Source organism: Lepisosteus platostomus, chromosome 13 (assembly GCF_059453375.1).
Source record: "Lepisosteus platostomus isolate fLepPlt1 chromosome 13, fLepPlt1.hap1, whole genome shotgun sequence".
NCBI lineage: Eukaryota > Metazoa > Chordata > Actinopteri > Semionotiformes > Lepisosteidae > Lepisosteus > Lepisosteus platostomus.
Genome location: NC_142623.1, coordinates 2,918,536 through 2,938,624, shown reverse-complemented (window position 1 = coordinate 2,938,624; position 20,089 = coordinate 2,918,536). Strand labels below are relative to the sequence as shown.

The window sequence follows — 20,089 nt, the reverse complement described above, 5'->3', positions numbered from 1 at the left end:
TCATATGTCAATGAGCAGTAAAATCTACAGGTGTAGGTATGGAGGCAATTGAATTGAAGTGTGTTTAATCTATTAATTACGACATGTTGCGACTGGAGCCAATATGAGGCAGCCTCGAATTAGTCTATAATCTACAGCTACAATTGTCCCATTGTTAATCCATTGTCGATCGTTTTGGGTAAAACCAGATCTGTTTTGAGCTCCATTAGCACTAATGCTGAGCACATGGGGCCTTGATTGGCTTCTGCTATAAATCCAGCCATTTCCTTCTGCCAACTCATTGGATTTTCCTGCCTTAGTCTTTCTTTTTTTGTCGTTCTTGTTTCACTTCCTCATTGCTGCTTTTTCCCCTCTCTTCTGCCCAAATGTGGCTGTTTGTGTTTTGTCTCTGCTTTGCGGGGACACAGCCTTTTTCTATATTGAGTGCTCCCAGAAGCTCAGGAGACCCCAAACAGATGAGTGAGAATTTGCTGCATTTGAGGGCTGGTGATGAGCTGATGGTTGACGGAGGAGTGAACCTCACAGCTGCCAACCATTCTAGTGTGCAGTCTGATGCCGACTCTCTTCAGGATGTTTCGGTCAGCTGCGCAGACAGTGATATGGTCATCCGGGTCAAGCAGAATCTTTATGGCTTTAGTTCCTATGATGGCCGGCTAACTCTAGGGTCAAACTGTGGGAACAACAGCATGGATCCGATTAGTGGCGACCTGCTTTTCAGCTATAGCCTGCAGGAGTGTGACAGTCAGAGGCTGGTAAGGGTCTTGTCTCTTGACCCAATAGTGACCTCTTGCTAGGCTGAAGCACCCTTTTAATGTCTACTGTCTTGTCCAGATGTCACCAGGTTACATTGCTTATAGGAATGTGCTGCACTACGTCCCGAGTCGGAGGGCTCAGCAAGATGGGGTTCCTCGTATCAATGTGGATATCCAATGCAGCTATGCATGGTGAGGCTTGGGAGAGTGCTCAGCCCCCCCACAGTATAGAACATGCTCATCTTGTGTGGTTTCTAAATGCTTATCTTCTTCCAGGCAAGAGTACTACTTTGATAGATTCAGCTTGACCCTCATGAATTGTAAGTACCTGCTACTGTGGATCTCCATGGGTGCTTTCGTAGCTTGGAAGCTCCTCTCTTTGAAACCGAAAATCCTCCTGGTACTGTTTCTCCAGCTGCCTGGACTGCTGCTTCCCTCGCCAATGTGTACAGCATGGGTGATGTGCTCCACTTCCAGGCTAGAGGCTATCCCCAGTCCAGAGGAGAGCGACTCTTTCTCAAGTCATGCTATGCAACCCTCTCCAAAGATCCTCAGTCTCTACCCCAGTACTCCATCATCGAGAACTATGGGTATGACTTGCTCCCTTGTGCTCTATTGAAGCTGAGTACTTGGCACTAACCTGATCTTCCTTCCCCACCGCCAGCTGCATGAACAAGGACCTGGGAGCGGATTCCAGGTTTCACTCTCCCAGAGCAGATGATGCCATCCACTTCTCTGTAGACACAAAGGAGCTTAAGGTGGCATCCAAGGTACAGAACGCCGCAGTTTGGCTCCTGACCATAAATGTGGGTTTGAACTCGCTAAGCTTTCCTGCTCTTTTCAGATGTACCTGCACTGTGTCGTGTTCATGAGCAGATGGAAAGCAGAGCCGCACACGAAGTCCTGCAGCTTCAATGTTGTGAGGAAAATGTAAGATCCAGTATTCCGTCTTTGTGCTCAGCCTGGAGCATCCTTCCTAACAGCCTTTTCTCTTCCTAGATGGGAAGACCTGGAATATGCTAGGGCAGTCTGTGACTGTTGTGACACCAATTGTACCGCTTCCCCTCAGACGTCCATAATAACGGGTACTACTGCTCAGGGTAACATCGCCTTTCTGTCTGCTGGTCTAATGTGGGCTAACAGATGCTGCGGACTGGAACTTATGAGCCTTACCTGTAGTTACTACATGAGGAATACAAGGCTCTAATTTGGCTTGACTTCTGTTTATCCCCGTTCTTCTTATAGATGTTGTGAGCACTGGGCCCATACTGATTGAGGACACTCCCCTAAAGAGCAAAGCCCCTGCCAGAGACCGTGGACTCCTCTGGTTTCGGGTCAAAGGAGGAGATGGTGTGGCAAGCCGAGAAACCCCTCTTCAAGATGCGGAGGGTGACCTAGGAGATACTGAGGGGGATGCAGAAGAGGATGTGGAGGGTGACCTGAATGGATATAATGGATGGGATGATAGTGAAGCAGATGCAGAACTTGACCTGGAAGGAGATACTGAGGGGGATGACACTGAAGCAGATGTGGAGGGTGACCTGGAAGGAGATGGTGGTGAGGGGGATGTGGAGGGTGACGTAGAAGGAGATGGCAGTGAAGCGGATGTGGAAGGAGATGTTGCTGAGGACCTTCCAGTGAACCTGACTGCAACCCTGTCGGCTGTCCCAGCTAATGGCACCATGTTTAGAACAAGGTTCAGGTCTGGTAGTGCTGGTGAGGAAGGGGATGCTGAGGGAGATGTGGAGGGTGACCTGGAAGGAGATACTGAGGGGGATGATGGTGAAGCAGATGTAGAAGGGGATGCGGAGAGTGATTTGGAAGGAGATGGTGGTGAGGGGGATGTGGAGGGTGACGTAGAAGGGGATACTGAGGGGGATGCAGAAGGAGACTTGGAAGGTGATTCCAGTGAGGGGGATGTAGAGGGTGACCTGGAAGGAGATGGCAGTAAGGCAGATGTAGAAGGGGATCCCAGTGAGGGGGATGTGGAAGGAGATGTTGCTGAGGACCTTCCAGTGAACCTGACTGCAACCCTGTCGGCTGTCCCAGCTAATGGCACCATGTTTAGAACACGGTTCAGGTCTGGTAGTGCTGGTGAGGAAGGGGATGCTGAGGGAGATGTGGAGGGTGACCTGGAAGGAGATACTGAGGGGGATGTGGAGAGGGATTTGGAAGGTGACCTGGAAGGGGATGCTGAGGGGGATAATGGTGAAGGGGATGTGGAGAGGGATTTGGAAGGTGACCTGGAAGGGGATGCTGAGGGGGATAATGGTGAAGGGGATGTGCAGAGTGATTTGGAAGGTGACCTGGAAGGAGATACTGAGGGGGATAATGGTGAAGGGGATGTGGAGAGTGATTTGGAAGGTGACCTGGAAGGGGATGCTGAGGGGGATAATGGTGAAGGGGATGTGGAGAGGGATTTGGAAGGTGACCTGGAAGGAGATACTGAGGGGGATAATGGTGAAGGGGATGTGGAGAGGGATTTGGAAGGTGACCTGGAAGGAGATGCCAGTGAGGGTGATGTGGAGAGTGACCTGGAGGGAGATGCTGGTGAGGAGGATGTGCAAGGTGACGCTGAGGAAGCTCCTGTTGGCCCAACTGCTACGCGCTCAGTTCTCCCAAGTAACGAACAAAAAGGGTCCAAAATGGCATCGGAAAGTGACTTGGATGACCCTCCCCATGAAGTGGGTGATTCCTCTCCTGTTAGCAGTGTGAATGACCAGAATGCAAAAGTGAAGGTTGATCAAGGTATGGGGGAATCCAAAGCTCTGGAACTGGGCAGTGTGGACCATGAAGGTGCTACAGCCTTGGAGCAGAAGGAATTTCCAGAAAAGGACCACGGAAGGACAGGGGTGCCTCCTATGGCTTCTGATGGCAGCCTCTAGCCTTCTACTTCAGGTGGGTGCAATTCTTCTGGTAGATCCACAGCAGGTGTGCTAAGCTCCTCCTGGGATTGTGATGTGCTCATTCCTTTTTGTTCTCTTCACAGGTACTTCCTGGGTCCCTCTGCCTCGGACCTCAATGTGTCAATTGTACTGGGACAATAAAGGTCTTTTGAGCCCAATGGTGGTCTTGGTGTGTACCTGAATGGGGATGCTTCTGGAAGGGGTATTGGAATAATGTAGGCTTGCTTCCTGGTGGGGTAATAGCTGAGAGTCTGGATAGTCCTGTGGTTTGGACTTGGCCTATTAACTTGCATGTGGGATTCAGGTGTTGACTGGTCATGCTGAGTGGAAGGCATGGCTCATTTAAGCCTGCTGCTCTGGGATGGAGACTGCCATCTGCATGCCTTTCCTGTGGGTGCTGATGTCATGGGACATGGGTGTGCCTCTGCTGCCCCACCCTTGGGAGACCAGAAGAGGGGTGGAGAATAGTGTATGAATTCCAGTGGACAGTGCAATCCCAGAATGCAACAGCTAACCATTAAGGTCAAGTGGTGGAAGCAGGTGTGATCTGTAGCTTTAGCAGGCTTTCCTAGTCTAGGTGCAAACCTGGGGATTCTGTGGGGAGGGATGGGTACACAATGGGTTGCCTCGTTCTTTACACTTCAAGGTGTGTGTGAATGTTAAAACGCCACTCAATACACCAAACCCTTCTTTTAACAAGCTGGTCTTTAAGTACAGATCTAGAACACAGGACATCCCTCTCTCTTCACTTTACTACAGAAGGTTGCCTCTGTATCATAAACTTTAGGTTACAGTGTGCATTATAAAGGTGGCTTTGCAATGTGCTTTTACTGTGACAAAGACAACAAAAACTACACAATGAGAGGAGATGGTAGCAGGAAATGCATATATAACGGAACCAGTTCTGTAGCAGCCCTTCTACAGAAGAGGTTGTGAGTCTAGAGTTTGAAAGTTTAGGGCAGGTGATATCTTCAGGGAAAGAGTTGCAGAGGTCTGGGCCATAACAGGAGAAGGCCCTGTCACCCATAGACTGTGGTGGGGCTGAGGAACAGATAGACCCTAGCATGAGGATTTTAAAGATGGTACACTGGATTTAGAAACACCAGTGCGTAGAGCATTACGGTAGTCAATTTGGGAGAAGATGAGCATCACTCCTAGGTTTTTCATTTTTTACTGAAGCTGAAGTACAGTGCCATCTACAAGTAGGGTTATGGTATTGGTCTTCCAAAGCTGATGGGGGGGTGCCAGTAAGCATGACAACAGTCATGTCACAGTTCAGATGAAGCACGTTTTGAATTACCCGTGTTATGTCGGAGATGCCATCAGAAGGCACTGAGACAGCCACATCAGTGTCAGATATAGTATGGAGGGAGGGTTTGGTAGTGCCAGCATAATGATCATTAAACGTTGACCAAGTGGAAGCGTGTAAATGCTGAAAAGCAGTGGCCCTGGTTTTGAGCTCTGAAGAACACCAGTCGTCACGAGTCCAATTTCAGAGTTAAATCCGCCAAGAGAGACAAAGTGGCCACGATCAGTGGGGCTTGATTTGAACCATGTAAGAGCAGTGTCAGAAACCCCAAACAGTCTCAAGATGAGTAAGTAAGGCATGGTTAACAGTGTTGAAAGCAGCACTGAAATCCAGAAAAACGAGGATAAAAAGAGAACCAGAATCAGAAGATATTAGAAAATCATTAGTGGCTTTGGCCAGGGCACTTTCAGTGCTGTGAAAATGTCGGAAAGGTTATTTGCAATGAGGTGGTCAGTTCCTATGTGCAGTGTCCTCAGTGTACTTGGCATGACTAGGAGCCTTATCCAACACCAAAAATGTCTTGTCAAGGTTGCTGAGGCGCAATGGGCTACAATGACGCTTGCAAAAGGTGTTGTTTTGAAATGTGTGAAAATGTTTGAGCCCACCCAAGCCTTCTTGTTCCAATACGAAAGCATGTGTTCATGGCAGCATACATGTCATTCAGATGTTCTTTAAGGCCTTCTCACCTTGTTCTCTCTACCTCTGTCACTACCAACATGTTTAGAGGCCGCAGAGCTCCAGATGTCTTCAGATTTACTATCGGTGCAAAGAGATAGCAAATCATTTAGATCACACACCTTTGGCGCAATGTTAAAGGACGTGTGAGAGACATTGACATGCAGAAGAGGCTGAAATGCTGCAAAGTGTAGTGTAGGTGAGCACCACCGGCAACATCAGAGAAGATGGGTGTAGCGGCGAGGCTTAATAATAAGAAATAATTAAGTGTTCTGGGCTTTCCCAAATGAGGCCCCATTTCTCTGTTCATCTCTGTGGTGCAGCCACAGCGAAACTATTCATGCAGGCTGATTTAAGGTTTCCTTTGATAAGGACAGCTCCCAAAGGGGGATGCACTTAGCTAAGCCTGGCTATCATGATCAATGGTCATCCATTGGCGCCTATCTGTCTAGGGAGTGCCAGATGGACATCTGGACTGCATTCCTAAGTGTCAGGAGTAAGTGGCTCATATCTCACCTTGATCAACCAATCAGGGACTGGTAGGGCCGAGTAACCCACGTGGGACTCTGATGCCCATGGAACTTTCAGCCAATCAGCAAGCTGAAGTTCCTCCAGGCAACACAGAGAGCCTGAGAGATTCAGTAAGATTCAGAAGTAAGATTCAGTAAGATTCAGTGGAATTCTGTGGATTTTTCTAAAGGGAATTCAAAGGAGAATTCCAGGGCAGGATGGCCCAGGAGCAGAAGGCTCCCAAGGGCAGGACATTCTCGCAGCGCGCCTCCTGACCATCCTGAGACTCAGCCCGGACAACCACGGAACGGCCAGTGTGTCCGAGTGCCAGAACTTTCCTTTGTTCTAAGAGTCTAGAGCAGAGGTTGCCAGAGAGTAACCAGAGGATCCACCCGAGGTTAGCACCAGCAGCAGGCCTCGTAAACAGGTCGGAACTGTGGACAGCTGAATCACTATTCAGAACTAGCTCTTCGTCAGGAACGAACTGGTCCTCTTCCTGACTTGCTGGGACCCACAGTCATCTTTTCTCCTGTGCACAAACTGTGCTAGTTAAAGCCAACACTAACTAGCCGGTCAGTGAGCATCAGCAGCGCACCGTCGCAAGCCGCACAGCACAGCCTGGCACACAGCCAGAGAGCGCGGATTGGACAGCAACAGCCTGCAACTGTTTCTTTGTGCCCGCAGGAGATCTGAATCCCCAGAGATTGGATGAGTATTCAACTTCAATGCATTACAGCTCGAGAATTCAATTGTTATCCCAACCAGTTGATATCAATTTAATTCCTAAGAGTTATGTACTTGTTTTGAGTATCTAATGTAGAAGTTATAACCAAGTTCATTTATGAAACGGTCTAAATGAATGATATACTGAACGTATGTCCTCTTGATATATGTAACTCTTTGTAACTGACTGAATATACACCTTTTGTATTCTGATAACCCTCTCGATAAGATCTGTTAGGTTTACATGCATATTCTATGTATTAATAAATGTATCCTCGTGTATTAGTACCTGTGTGTGTGCGTTGTTTGAGTTATGTCGCATGGTTGGATTCTAAAGCCATCAAAAGAATTAATTTTGTGATTTACTGCTACAATTAATAATTGTTCCAGTAAATGCCCAAACCCTACAGAACTGGTGCCTTCAGAGAGCTACATTACATTTAATTTGGCTATGGCAACATTACATGGGGAACAGATGCTTTACGTCAGCCCACCTCATAAGAGTGAAAATCTGCCTGTAAAAAGAAGAAAAAAATTTAATTCCATTTAAATGTAATTTATTTTATATAGCACCTTTCAAAACAAGGTTGCCCCAAGTCGCTTAACAATGCAATTGACCATACATTTTGTCAATACAGAACAGAAAACCAGAAGGCAACGAAGGAAAGGAACCAAAAACTCCTCAGTAAGGAGACAGAACCCTCTAGGGGTCCAAGGTCAAATGGTTGCCCAACCCCTTTGGGCATGCTCACATTATATACAGGAATGACTTCATTTCTTAAAGCCAAAAATTCATTTATAGCATTAGATTAGTGTATAAAATCAACTCCTACAACATTCTCCAGTAGGTGGCCCTCTTTGCTGAGAACTGTAATTCATGGCCGATAATGTTCTATGAAACAACCTATGCCCTCTAGTATTGTCCAGCACGTTTCTAGCTGTTTGCAGAATACAGTACAAAATGCAGCAGCAGGTATTGCGAATATTAAAGAATCAGGCAGTGTGTGTGATGGTGGGAGAAGGGGGTCACTGAGGAGAACAAAACTTTTATTTATGAGCTGATTTATCCCCTGTTAGTCTGGTTACAATTAGAAACTGATGAATTCCTCAAAGTTGAGCATTCTGCACTCTTTTCCTTAATAGGTGGTCCTGCTATATTGATTTAACAAAAATGAATGCAGCTGATGTCAAATGAACAGGCTTTGTTGAGAATCTCACACCATGAATCAGTGTCACCTGGCTCTCATATGTCAATGAGCAGTAAAATCTACAGGTGTAGGTATGGAGGCAATTGAATTGAAGTGTGTTTAATCTATTAATTACGACATGTTGCGACTGGAGCCAATATGAGGCAGCCTCGAATTAGTCTTTAATCTACAGCTACAATTGTCCCATTGTTAATCCAGTGTCGATCGTGTTGGGTAAAACCAGATCTGTTTTGAGCTCCATTAGCACTAATGCTGAGCACATGGGGCCTTGATTGACTTCTGCTATAAATCCAGCCATTTCCTTCTGCCAACTCATTGGATTTTCCTGCCTTAGCCCTTCTTTTTTTTTGTTGTTCTTGTTTCACTTCCTCATTGCTGCTTTTTCCCCTCTCTTCTGCCCAAATGTGGCTGTTTGTTTTTTGTCTCTGCTTTGCGGGGACACAGCCTTTTTCTATATTGAGTGCTCCCAGAAGCTCAGGAGACCCCAAACAGATGAGTGAGAATTTGCTGCATTTGAGGGCTGGTGATGAGCTGATGGTTGACGGAGGAGTGAACCTCACAGCTGCCAACCATTCTAGTGTGCAGTCTGATGCCGACTCTCTTCAGGATGTTTCGGTCAGCTGCCCAGACAGTGATATGGTCATCCGGGTCAAGCAGAATCTTTATGGCTTTAGTTCCTATGATGGCCAGCTAACTCTAGGGTCAAACTGTGGGAACAACAGCATGGATCCGATTAGTGGCGACCTGCTTTTCAGCTATAGCCTGCAGGAGTGTGACAGTCAGAGGCTGGTAAGGGTCTTGTCTCTTGACCCAATACTGACCTCTTGCTAGGCTGAAGCACCCTTTTAATGCCTACTGTCTCGTCCAGATGTCACCAGGTTACATTGCTTATAGGAATGTGCTGCACTACGTCCCGAGTCGGAGGGCTCAGCAAGATGGGGTTCCTCGTATCAATGTGGATATCCAATGCAGCTATGCATGGTGAGGCTTGGGAGAGTGCTCAGTATAGAACATGCTCATCTTGTGTGGTTTCTAAATGCTTATCTTCTTCCAGGCAAGAGTACTACTTTGATAGATTCAGCTTGACCCTCATGAATTGTAAGTACCTGCTACTGTGGATCTCCATGGGTGCTTTCGTAGCTTGGAAGCTCCTCTCTTTGAAACCGAAAATCCTCCTGGTACTGTTTCTCCAGCTGCCTGGACTGCTGCTTCCCTCGCCAATGTGTACAGCATGGGTGATGTGCTCCACTTCCAGGCTAGAGGCTATCCCCAGTCCAGAGGAGAGCGACTCTTTCTCAAGTCATGCTATGCAACCCTCTCCAAAGATCCTCAGTCTCTACCCCAGTACTCCATCATCGAGAACTATGGGTATGACTTGCTCCCTTGTGCTCTATTGAAGCTGAGTACTTGGCACTTACCTGATCTTCCTTCCCCACCGCCAGCTGCATGAACAAGGACCTGGGAGCGGATTCCAGGTTTCACTCTCCCAGAGCAGATGATGCCATCCACTTCTCTGTAGACACAAAGGAGCTTAAGGTGGCATCCAAGGTACAGAACGCCGCAGTTTGCCTCCTGACCATAAATGTGGGTTTGAACTCGCTAAGCTTTCCTGCTCTTTTCAGATGTACCTGCACTGTGTCGTGTTCATGAGCAGATGGAAAGCAGAGCCGCACACGAAGTCCTGCAGCTTCAATGTTGTGAGGAAAATGTAAGATCCAGTATTCCGTCTCTGTGCTCAGCCTGGAGCATCCTTCCTAACAGCCTTTTCTCTTCCTAGATGGGAAGACCTGGAATATGCTAGGGCAGTCTGTGACTGTTGTGACGCCAATTGTACCGCTTCCCCTCTGATGTCCATAATAACGGGTAATACTGTTCAGGGTAACATCGCTATTCTGTCTGCTGGTCTAATGTGGGCTAACAGATGCTGCGGAATGGAGCTTATGAGCCTTACCTGTAGTTACTACATGAGGAATACAAGGCTCTAATTTGGCTTGACTTCTGTTTATCCCCGTTCTTCTTATAGATGTTGTGAGCACTGGGCCCGTACTGATTGAGGACACTCCCCTAAAGAGCAAAGCCCCTGCCAGAGACCGTGGGCTCCTCTGGTTTCAGGTCAAAGGAGGAGATGGTGTGGCAAGCCGAGAAACGCCTCTTCAAGATGCGGAGGGTGACCTAGGAGATACTGAGGGGGATGTGGAGGGTGACCTGAATGGATGGGATGATGGTGAAGCAGATGCAGAACTTGACCTGGAAGGAGATACTGAGGGGGATGACACTGAAGCAGATGTGGAGGGTGACGTAGAAGGAGATGGCAGTGAAGCGGATGTGGAAGGAGATGTTGCTGAGGACCTTCCAGTGAACCTGACTGCAACCCTGTCGGCTGTCCCAGCTAATGGCACCATGTTTAGAACACGGTTCAGGTCTGGTAGTGCTGGTGAGGAAGGGGATGCTGAGGGAGATGTGGAGGGTGACCTGGAAGGAGATACTGAGGGGGATGATGGTGAAGGGGATGTGGAGAGGGATTTGGAGGGTGACCTGGAAGGGGATGCTGAGGGGGATAATGGTGAAGGGGATGTGGAGAGGGATTTGGAAGGTGACCTGGAAGGAGATACTGAGGGGGATAATGGTGAAGGGGATGTGGAGAGGGATTTGGAAGGTGACCTGGAAGGAGATGCCAGTGAGGGTGATGTGGAGAGTGACCTGGAGGGAGATGCTGGTGAGGAGGATGTGCAAGGTGACGCTGAGGAAGCTCCTGTTGGCCCAACTGCTACGCGCTCAGTTCTCCCAAGTAACGAACAAAAAGGGTCCAAAATGGCGTCGGAAAGTGACTTGGATGACCCTCCCCATGAAGTGGGTGATTCCTCTCCTGTTAGCAGTGTGAATGACCAGAATGCAAAAGTGAAGGTTGATCAAGGTATGGGGGAATCCAAAGCTCTGGAACTGGGCAGTGTGGACCATGAAGGTGCTACAGCCTTGGAGCAGAAGGAATTTCCAGAAAAGGACCACGGAAGGACAGGGGTGCCTCCTATGGCTTCTGATGGCAGCCTCTAGCCTTCTACTTCAGGTGGGTGCAATTCTTCTGGTAGATCCACAGCAGGTGTGCTAAGCTCCTCCTGGGATTGTGATGTGCTCATTCCTTTTTGTTCTCTTCACAGGTACTTCCTGGGTCCCTCTGCCTCGGACCTCAATGTGTCAATTGTACTGGGACAATAAAGGTCTTTTGAGCCCAATGGTGGTCTTGGTGTGTACCTGAATGGGGATGCTTCTGGAAGGGGTATTGGAATAATGTAGGCTTGCTTCCTGGTGGGGGAATAGCTGAGAGTCTGGATAGTCCTGTGGTTTGGACTTGGCCTATTAACTTGCATGTGGGATTCAGGTGTTGACTGGTCATGCTGAGTGGAAGGCATGGCTCATTTAAGCCTGCTGCTCTGGGATGGAGACTGCCATCTGCATGCCTTTCCTGTGGGTGCTGATGTCATGGGACATGGGTGTGCCTCTGCTGCCCCACCCTTGGGAGACCAGAAGAGGGGTGGAGAATAGTGTATGAATTCCAGTGGACAGTGCAATCCCAGAATGCAACAGCTAACCATTAAGGTCAAGTGGTGGAAGCAGGTGTGATCTGTAGCTTTAGCAGGCTTTCCTAGTCTAGGTGCAAACCTGGGGATTCTGTGGGGAGGGATGGGTACACAATGGGTTGCCTCGTTCTTTACACTTCAAGGTGTGTGTGTGTATGTAAAAACGCCACTCAATACACCAAACCCTTCTTTTAACAAGCTGGTCTTTAAGTACAGATCTAGAACACAGGACTTCCCTCTCTCTTCACTTTACTACAGAAGGTTGCCTCTGTATCATAAACTTTAGGTTACAGTCTGCATTATAAGGGTGGCTTTGCAATGTGCTTTTACTGTGACAAAGACAACAAAAACTACACAATGAGAGGAGATGGTAGCAGGATATGCATATATAACGGAACCAGTTCTGTAGCAGCCCTTCTACAGAAGAGGTTGTGAGTCTAGAGTTTGAAAGTTTAGGGCAGGTGATATCTTCAGGGAAAGAGTTGCAGAGGTCTGGGCCATAACAGGAGAAGGCCCTGTCACCCATAGACTGTGGTGGGGCTGAGGAACAGATAGACCCTAGCATGAGGATTTTAAAGATGGTACACTGGACTTAGAAACACCAGTGCGTAGAGCATTACGGTAGTCAATTTGGGAGAAGATGAGCATCACTCCTAGGTTTTTCATTTTTTACTGAAGCTGAAGTACAGTGCCATCTACAAGTAGGGTTATGGTATTGGTCTTCCAAAGCTGATGGGGGGGTGCCAGTAAGCATGACAACAGTCATGTCACAGTTCAGATGAAGGACGTTTTGAATTACCTGTGCTTTTATGTCGGAGATGCCATCAGAAGGAACTGAGACAGCCACATCAGTGTCAGATATAGTATGGAGGGAGGGTTTGGTAGTGCCAGCATAATGATCATTAAACGTTGACCAAGTGGAAGCGTGTAAATGCTGAAAAGCAGTGGCCCTGGTTTTGAGCTCTGAAGAACACCAGTCGTCACGAGTCCAATTTCAGAGTTAAATCCGCCAAGAGAGACAAAGTGGCCACGATCAGTGGGGCTTGATTTGAACCATGTAAGAGCAGTGTCAGAAACCCCAAACAGTCTCAAGATGAGTAAGTAAGACATGGTTAACAGTGTTGAAAGCAGCACTGAAATCCAGAAAAACGAGGATAAAAAGAGAACCAGAATCAGAAGATATTAGAAAATCATTAGTGGCTTTGGCCAGGGCACTTTCAGTGCTGTGAAAATGTCGGAAAGGTCATTTGCAATGAGGTGGTCAGTTCCTATGTGCAGTGTACTTGGCATGACTAGGAGCCTTATCCGACACCAAAAATGTCTTGTCAAGGTTGCTGAGGCGCAATGTGCTGCAATGATGCCTGCAAAAGGTGTTTTGAAATGTGTGAAAATGTTTGAGCCCACCCAAGCCTTCTTGTTCCAATACCAAAGCACAGGCAGTACTGTTCTCACCTTGCCCTAAGCAGCTCCGGGATGTAAAAACTCATGTCGGGAACGGTATTGCCTTCAGACGTAACAATTCTTCATGTGCTCTGATTTTGCTTCCCATGATCTTGTTACAAGTTCCAACGTCACACCACCAACAGGTGATTCTGCAATAGTTTGCAGATAAATAGTCCTCACCATCGGTGAGGATGTGTTCATGGCAGCATACATGTCGTCCAGATGTTCTTTAAGGCCTTCTCACCTTGTTCTCTCTACCTCTGTCACTACCAACATGTTTAGAGGCCGCAGAGCTCCAGATGTCTTCAGATTTACTATCGGTGCAAAGAGATAGCAAATCACTTACATCACACACCTTTGGCGCAATGTTAAAGGACGTGTGAGAGACATTGACATGCAGAACAGGCTGAAATGCTGCAAAGTGTAGTGTAGGTGAGCACCACCGGCAACATCAGAGAAGATGGGGAACAGATGCTTTACGTCAGCCCACCTCATAAGAGTGAAAATCTGCCTGTAAAATGAAGAAAAAAATTTAATTCCATTTAAATGTAATTTATTTTATATAGCACCTTTCACAACAAGGTTGCCCCAAGTCGCTTAACAATGCAATTGACCATACATTTTGTCAAAACAGAACAGAAAACCAGAAGGCAACAAAGGAAAGGAATCAAAAACTCCTCAGTAAGGAGACAGAACCCTCTAGGGGTCCAAGGTCAAATGGTTGCCCAACCCCTTTGGGCATGCTCACATTATATACAGGAATGACTTCATTTCTTAAAGCCAAAAATTCATTTATAGCATTAGATTAGTGTATAAAATCAACTCCTACAACATTCTCCAGTAGGTGGCCCTCTTTGCTGAGAACTGTAATTCATGGCCGATAATGTTCTATGAAACAACCTATGCCTTCTAGTATTGTTCAGCACGTTTTTCTCATTGCAAAACGTCTTGCCTTTCGATTAAGAGCTCATTTTCCCCTTGCATAATGCTGAACACTTCTAGCTGTTTGCAGAATACAGTACAAAATGCAGCAACAGGTATTGCGAATATTAAAGAATCAGGCAGTGTGTGTGATGGTGGGAGAAGGGGTCACTGAGGAGAACAAAACTTTTATTTATGAGCTGATTTATCCTCTGTTAGTTGTGCTGAGCTGAACCGGAAGTCCTTTAAGTCTGGTTACAATTAGAAACTGATGAATTCCTCAAAGTTGTGCATTCTGCACTCTTTTCCTTAATAGGTGGTCCTGCTATATTGATTTAACAAAAATGAATGCAGCTGATGTCAAATGAACAGGCTTTGTTGAGAATCTCACACCATGAATCAGTGTCACCTGGCTCTCATATGTCAATGAGCAGTAAAATCTACAGGTGTAGGTATGGAGGCAATTGAATTGACGTGTGTTTAATCTATTAATTACGACATGTTACGACTGGAGCCAATATGAGGCAGCCTCGAATTAGTCTATAATCTACAGCTACAATTGTCCCATTGTTAATCCATTGTCGATCGTTTTGGGTAAAACCAGATCTGTTTTGAGCTCCATTAGCACTAATGCTGAGCACATGGGGCCTTGATTGGCTTCTGCTATAAATCCAGCCATTTCCTTCTGCCAACTCATTGGATTTTCCTGCCTTAGCCTTTCTTTTTTTTGTCGTTCTTGTTTCACTTCCTCATTGCTGCTTTTTCCCCTCTCTTCTGCCCAAATGTGGCTGTTTGTGTTTTGTCTCTGCTTTGCGGGGACACAGCCTTTTTCTATATTGAGTGCTCCCAGAAGCTCAGGAGACCCCAAACAGATGAGTGAGAATTTGCTGCATTTGAGGGCTGGTGATGAGCTGATGGTTGACGGAGGAGTGAACCTCACAGCTGCCAACCGTTCTAGTGTGCAGTCTGATGCCGACTCTCTTCAGGATGTTTCGGTCAGCTGCGCAGACAGTGATATGGTCATCCGGGTCAAGCAGAATCTTTATGGCTTTAGTTCCTATGATGGCCAGCTAACTCTAGGGTCAAACTGTGGGAACAACAGCATGGATCCGATTAGTGGCGACCTGCTTTTCAGCTATAGCCTGCAGGAGTGTGACAGTCAGAGGCTGGTAAGGGTCTTGTCTCTTGACCCAATAGTGACCTCTTGCTAGGCTGAAGCACCCTTTTAATGTCTACTGTCTTGTCCAGATGTCACCAGGTTACATTGCTTATAGGAATGTGCTGCACTACGTCCCGAGTCAGAGGGCTCAGCAAGATGGGGTTCCTCGTATCAATGTGGATATCCAATGCAGCTATGCATGGTGAGGCTTGGGAGAGTGCTCAGCCCCCCCACAGTATAGAACATGCTCATCTTGTGTGGTTTCTAAATGCTTATCTTCTTCCAGGCAAGAGTACTACTTTGATAGATTCAGCTTGACCCTCATGAATTGTAAGTACCTGCTTCTGTGGATCTCCATGGGTGCTTTCGTAGCTTGGAAACTCCTCTCTTTGAAACCGAAAATCCTCCTGGTACTGTTTCTCCAGCTGCCTGGACTGCTGCTTCCCTCGCCAATGTGTACAGCATGGGTGATGTGCTCCACTTCCAGGCTAGAGGCTATCCCCAGTCCAGAGGAGAGCGACTCTTTCTCAAGTCATGCTATGCAACCCTCTCCAAAGATCCTCAGTCTCTACCCCAGTACTCCATCATCGAGAACTATGGGTATGACTTGCTCCCTTGTGCTCTATTGAAGCTGAGTACTTGGCACTAACCTGATCTTCCTTCCCCACCGCCAGCTGCATGAACAAGGACCTGGGAGCGGATTCCAGGTTTCACTCTCCCAGAGCAGATGATGCCATCCACTTCTCTGTAGACACAAAGGAGCTTAAGGTGGCATCCAAGGTACAGAACGCCGCAGTTTGCCTCCTGACCATAAATGTGGGTTTGAACTCGCTAAGCTTTCCTGCTCTTTTCAGATGTACCTGCACTGTGTCGTGTTCATGAGCAGATGGAAAGCAGAGCCGCACACGAAGTCCTGCAGCTTCAATGTTGTGAGGAAAATGTAAGATCCAGTATTCCGTCTTTGTGCTCAGCCTGGAGCATCCTTCCTAACAGCCTTTTCTCTTCCTAGATGGGAAGACCTGGAATATGCTAGGGCAGTCTGTGACTGTTGTGACACCAATTGTACCGCTTCCCCTCAGACGTCCATAATAACGGGTACTACTGCTCAGGGTAACATCGCCTTTCTGTCTGCTGGTCTAATGTGGGCTAACAGATGCTGCGGACTGGAACTTATGAGCCTTGCCTGTAGTTACTACATGAGGAATACAAGGCTCTAATTTGGCTTGACTTCTGTTTATCCCCGTTCTTCTTATAGATGTTGTGAGCACTGGGCCCATACTGATTGAGGACACTCCCCTAAAGAGCAAAGCCCCTGCCAGAGACCGTGGACTCCTCTGGTTTCGGGTCAAAGGAGGAGATGGTGTGGCAAGCCGAGAAACCCCTCTTCAAGATGCGGAGGGTGACCTAGGAGATCCTGAGGGGGATGCAGAAGAGGATGTGGAGGGTGACCTGAATGGATATAATGGATGGGATGATAGTGAAGCAGATGCAGAACTTGACCTGGAAGGAGATACTGAGGGGGATGACACTGAAGCAGATGTGGAGGGTGACCTGGAAGGAGATGGCGGTGAGGGGGATGTGGAAGGAGATGTTGCTGAGGACCTTCCAGTGAACCTGACTGCAACCCTGTCGGCTGTCCCAGCTAATGGCACCATGTTTAGAACAAGGTTCAGGTCTGGTAGTGCTGGTGAGGAAGGGGATGCTGAGGGAGATGTGGAGGGTGACCTGGAAGGAGATACTGAGGGGGATGATGGTGAAGCAGATGTAGAAGGGGATGCGGAGAGTGATTTGGAAGGAGATGGTGGTGAGGGGGATGTGGAGGGTGACGTAGAAGGGGATACTGAGGGGGATGCAGAAGGAGACTTGGAAGGCGATTCCAGTGAGGGGGATGTAGAGGGTGACCTGGAAGGAGATGGCAGTAAGGCAGATGTAGAAGGGGATCCCAGTGAGGGGGATGTTGCTGAGGACCTTCCAGTGAACCTGACTGCAACCCTGTCGGCTGTCCCAGCTAATGGCACCATGTTTAGAACACGGTTCAGGTCTGGTAGTGCTGGTGAGGAAGGGGATGCTGAGGGAGATGTGGAGGGTGACCTGGAAGGAGATACTGAGGGGGATGTGGAGAGGGATTTGGAAGGTGACCTGGAAGGGGATGCTGAGGGGGATAATGGTGAAGGGGATGTGGAGAGTGATTTGGAAGGAGATACTGAGGGGGATAATGGTGAAGGGGATGTGGAGAGGGATTTGGAAGGTGACCTGGAAGGAGATGGCAGTAAGGCAGATGTAGAAGGAGATGGCAGTGAAGCGGATGTGGAAGGAGATGTTGCTGAGGACCTTCCAGTGAACCTGACTGCAACCCTGTCGGCTGTCCCAGCTAATGGCACCATGTTTAGAACAAGGTTCAGGTCTGGTAGTGCTGGTGAGGAAGGGGATGCTGAGGGAGATGTGGAGGGTGACCTGGAAAGAGATACTGAGGGGGATGATGGTGAAGGGGATGTGGAGAGGGATTTGGAAGGTGACCTGGAAGGGGATGCTGAGGGGGATGATGGTGAAGGGGATGTGGAGAGGGATTTGGAAGGTGACCTGGAAGGGGATGCTGAGGGGGATAATGGTGAAGGGGATGTGGAGAGGGATTTGGAAGGTGACCTGGAAGGGGATGCTGAGGGGGATAATGGTGAAGGGGATGTGGAGAGGGATTTGGAAGGTGACCTGGAAGGGGATGCTGAGGGGGATAATGGTGAAGGGGATGTGGAGAGGGATTTGGAAGGTGACCTGGAAGGGGATGCTGAGGGGGATAATGGTGAAGGGGATGTGGAGAGGGATTTGGAAGGGGATGCTGAGGGGGATAATGGTGAAGGGGATGTGGAGAGGGATTTGGAAGGGGATGCTGAGGGGGATAATGGTGAAGGGGATGTGGAGAGGGATTTGGAAGGTGATCTGGAAGGAGATGCCAGTGAGGGTGATGTGGAGAGTGACCTGGAGGGAGATGCTGGTGAGGAGGATGTGCAAGGTGACGCTGAGGAAGCTCCTGTTGGCCCAACTGCTACGCGCTCAGTTCTCCCAAGTAACGAACAAAAAGGGTCCAAATTGGCGTCGGAAAGTGACTTGGGTGACCCTCCCCATGAAGTGGGTGATTCCTCTCCTGTTAGCAGTGTGAATGACCAGAATGCAAAAGTGAAGGTTGATCAAGGTATGGGGGAATCCAAAGCTCTGGAACTGGGCAGTGTGGACCATGAAGGTGCTACAGCCTTGGAGCAGAAGGAATTTCCAGAAAAGGACCACGGAAGGACAGGGATGCCTCCTATGGCTTCTGATGGCAGCCTCTAGCCTTCTACTTCAGGTGGGTGCAATTCTTCTGGTAGATCCACAGCAGGTGTGCTAAGCTCCTCCTGGGATTGTGATGTGCTCATTCCTTTTTGTTCTCTTCACAGGTACTTCCTGGGTCCCTCTGCCTCGGACCTCAATGTGTCAATTGTACTGGGACAATAAAGGTCTTTTGAGCCCAATGGTGGTCTTGGTGTGTACCTGAATGGGGATGCTTCTGGAAGGGGTATTGGAATAATGTAGGCTTGCTTCCTGGTGGGGTAATAGCTGAGAGTCTGGATAGTCCTGTGGTTTGGACTTGGCCTATTAACTTGCATGTGGGATTCAGGTGTTGACTGGTCATGCTGAGTGGAAGGCATGGCTCATTTAAGCCTGCTGCTCTGGGATGGAGACTGCCATCTGCATGCCTTTCCTGTGGGTGCTGATGTCATGGGACATGGGTGTGCCTCTGCTGCCCCACCCTTGGGAGACCAGAAGAGGGGTGGAGAATAGTGTATGAATTCCAGTGGACAGTGCAATCCCAGAATGCAACAGCTAACCATTAAGGTCAAGTGGTGGAAGCAGGTGTGATCTGTAGCTTTAGCAGGCTTTCCTAGTCTAGGTGCAAACCTGGGGATTCTGTGGGGAGGGATGGGTAGACAATGGGTTGCATCATTCCTTACACTTCAAGGTGTGTGTGTATATACATGGGGAAACGCCACTCAATACACCAAACCCTTCTTTTAACAAGCTGGTCTTAAAGTACAGATCTAGAACACAGGACTTCCCTCTCTGTAAGTAGGCTTTTGAGTGAATTCTTGAACCTGGATCACTTTAATACAGAAGCAACCTTCACTATTATAAACTTTAGGTTATAGTGTGCATTTTAAAGGTGGCTTCAACTGCACAATGAGAGAAGATGGTAGGTTGGGGTAGCAGGAAATGTGTGTGTGTATATACAACAGAACCAGTTCAGTAATGGCCCTTCTAAAAAAGGAGGTTGCGAGTCTAGGTTTTGATAGGGTTTAGGGAAATTAGCTGAATCATGAAAATAGAACTTGGGGGGGATGGAAAACATCCTTGAAGTCTGGCTTTCAGATTTGTTTACACATTCTGGAAATCAATAGGGAGATGACAGGCATCATTTGCCTTCTGTCTGCCTGCCCAGAGATGTGTGCTTGGTCCCTGCATCCCACATCTGTGTAGCATAAGACATGGTTTCACCTGGGAGAAGTATGATGATCTAACAAAAGTAGGCATATCTGTGACTTCAGAGCTCCCGTTGTCCTTATGGGGCATTCTACACAAAGGATTAACAGACCAGAAATAAAAAGGACTGTGACCTAACACAGTCTTATATACAGAAGAGGACTTAAAAGTTGACAGTGATGGGGTTTTTTTTAAAGAACCTGTTTTCAATGTTTTAGTGAAGAAATTGTATCACCTAGGATTACAAAAGAACTGTAAAAACATTGCCATTCAAATACAATATAGAAGATATCCTCTTCAAAACTTTAGTTAAAAAATATTCAAATATCACTGAACTGTATTTGTGATATGGTAGTGTTTCCAATGTTTTGCTGATTTATTTACTGTTAAGGTCGATTT

General features: G+C 47.7%; 1 protein-coding gene across 6 annotated transcripts; it reads left to right on the top strand.

Moving 5' to 3' along the window:
* The first annotated feature begins 276 nt into the window (after window positions 1-276).
* LOC148649629 (uncharacterized) lies at window positions 277-18,684 on the top strand. Of its 6 annotated transcripts, XM_088602568.1 has the most exons (13): window positions 277-752; window positions 832-944; window positions 1,029-1,072; window positions 1,168-1,342; window positions 1,417-1,522; window positions 1,597-1,682; window positions 1,752-1,837; window positions 1,998-2,879; window positions 10,314-10,550; window positions 16,716-17,267; window positions 17,355-17,945; window positions 18,111-18,518; window positions 18,610-18,684. In XM_088602568.1, the coding sequence occupies exons 1-12, from the start codon at window positions 366-368 to the stop codon at window positions 18,503-18,505; spliced, it is 3,654 nt and encodes a 1,217-aa protein (XP_088458694.1). In that variant the 5' UTR covers window positions 277-365; the 3' UTR covers window positions 18,506-18,518; window positions 18,610-18,684. The 6 variants fall into 6 exon arrangements, with proteins under 6 accessions (XP_088458694.1, XP_088458695.1, XP_088458693.1 ...); XM_088602569.1 differs by having other exon boundaries at window positions 16,716-17,003; window positions 17,430-18,518; XM_088602567.1 differs by having other exon boundaries at window positions 17,379-18,518.
* The last annotated feature ends 1,405 nt before the right edge of the window (window positions 18,685-20,089 follow it).

Coding starts and splice junctions, on each gene's coding strand:
- LOC148649629 (XM_088602566.1), top strand. CDS start 366: ATGTGGCTGTTTGTGTTTTGTCTCTGCTTTGCGGGGACACAGCCTTTT. Junction 753..831: donor AGTGTGACAGTCAGAGGCTG/GTAAGGGTCTTG, acceptor TGTCTTGTCCAG/ATGTCACCAGGTTACATTGC. Junction 1,838..1,997: donor TCAGACGTCCATAATAACGG/GTACTACTGCTC, acceptor TTCTTCTTATAG/ATGTTGTGAGCACTGGGCCC.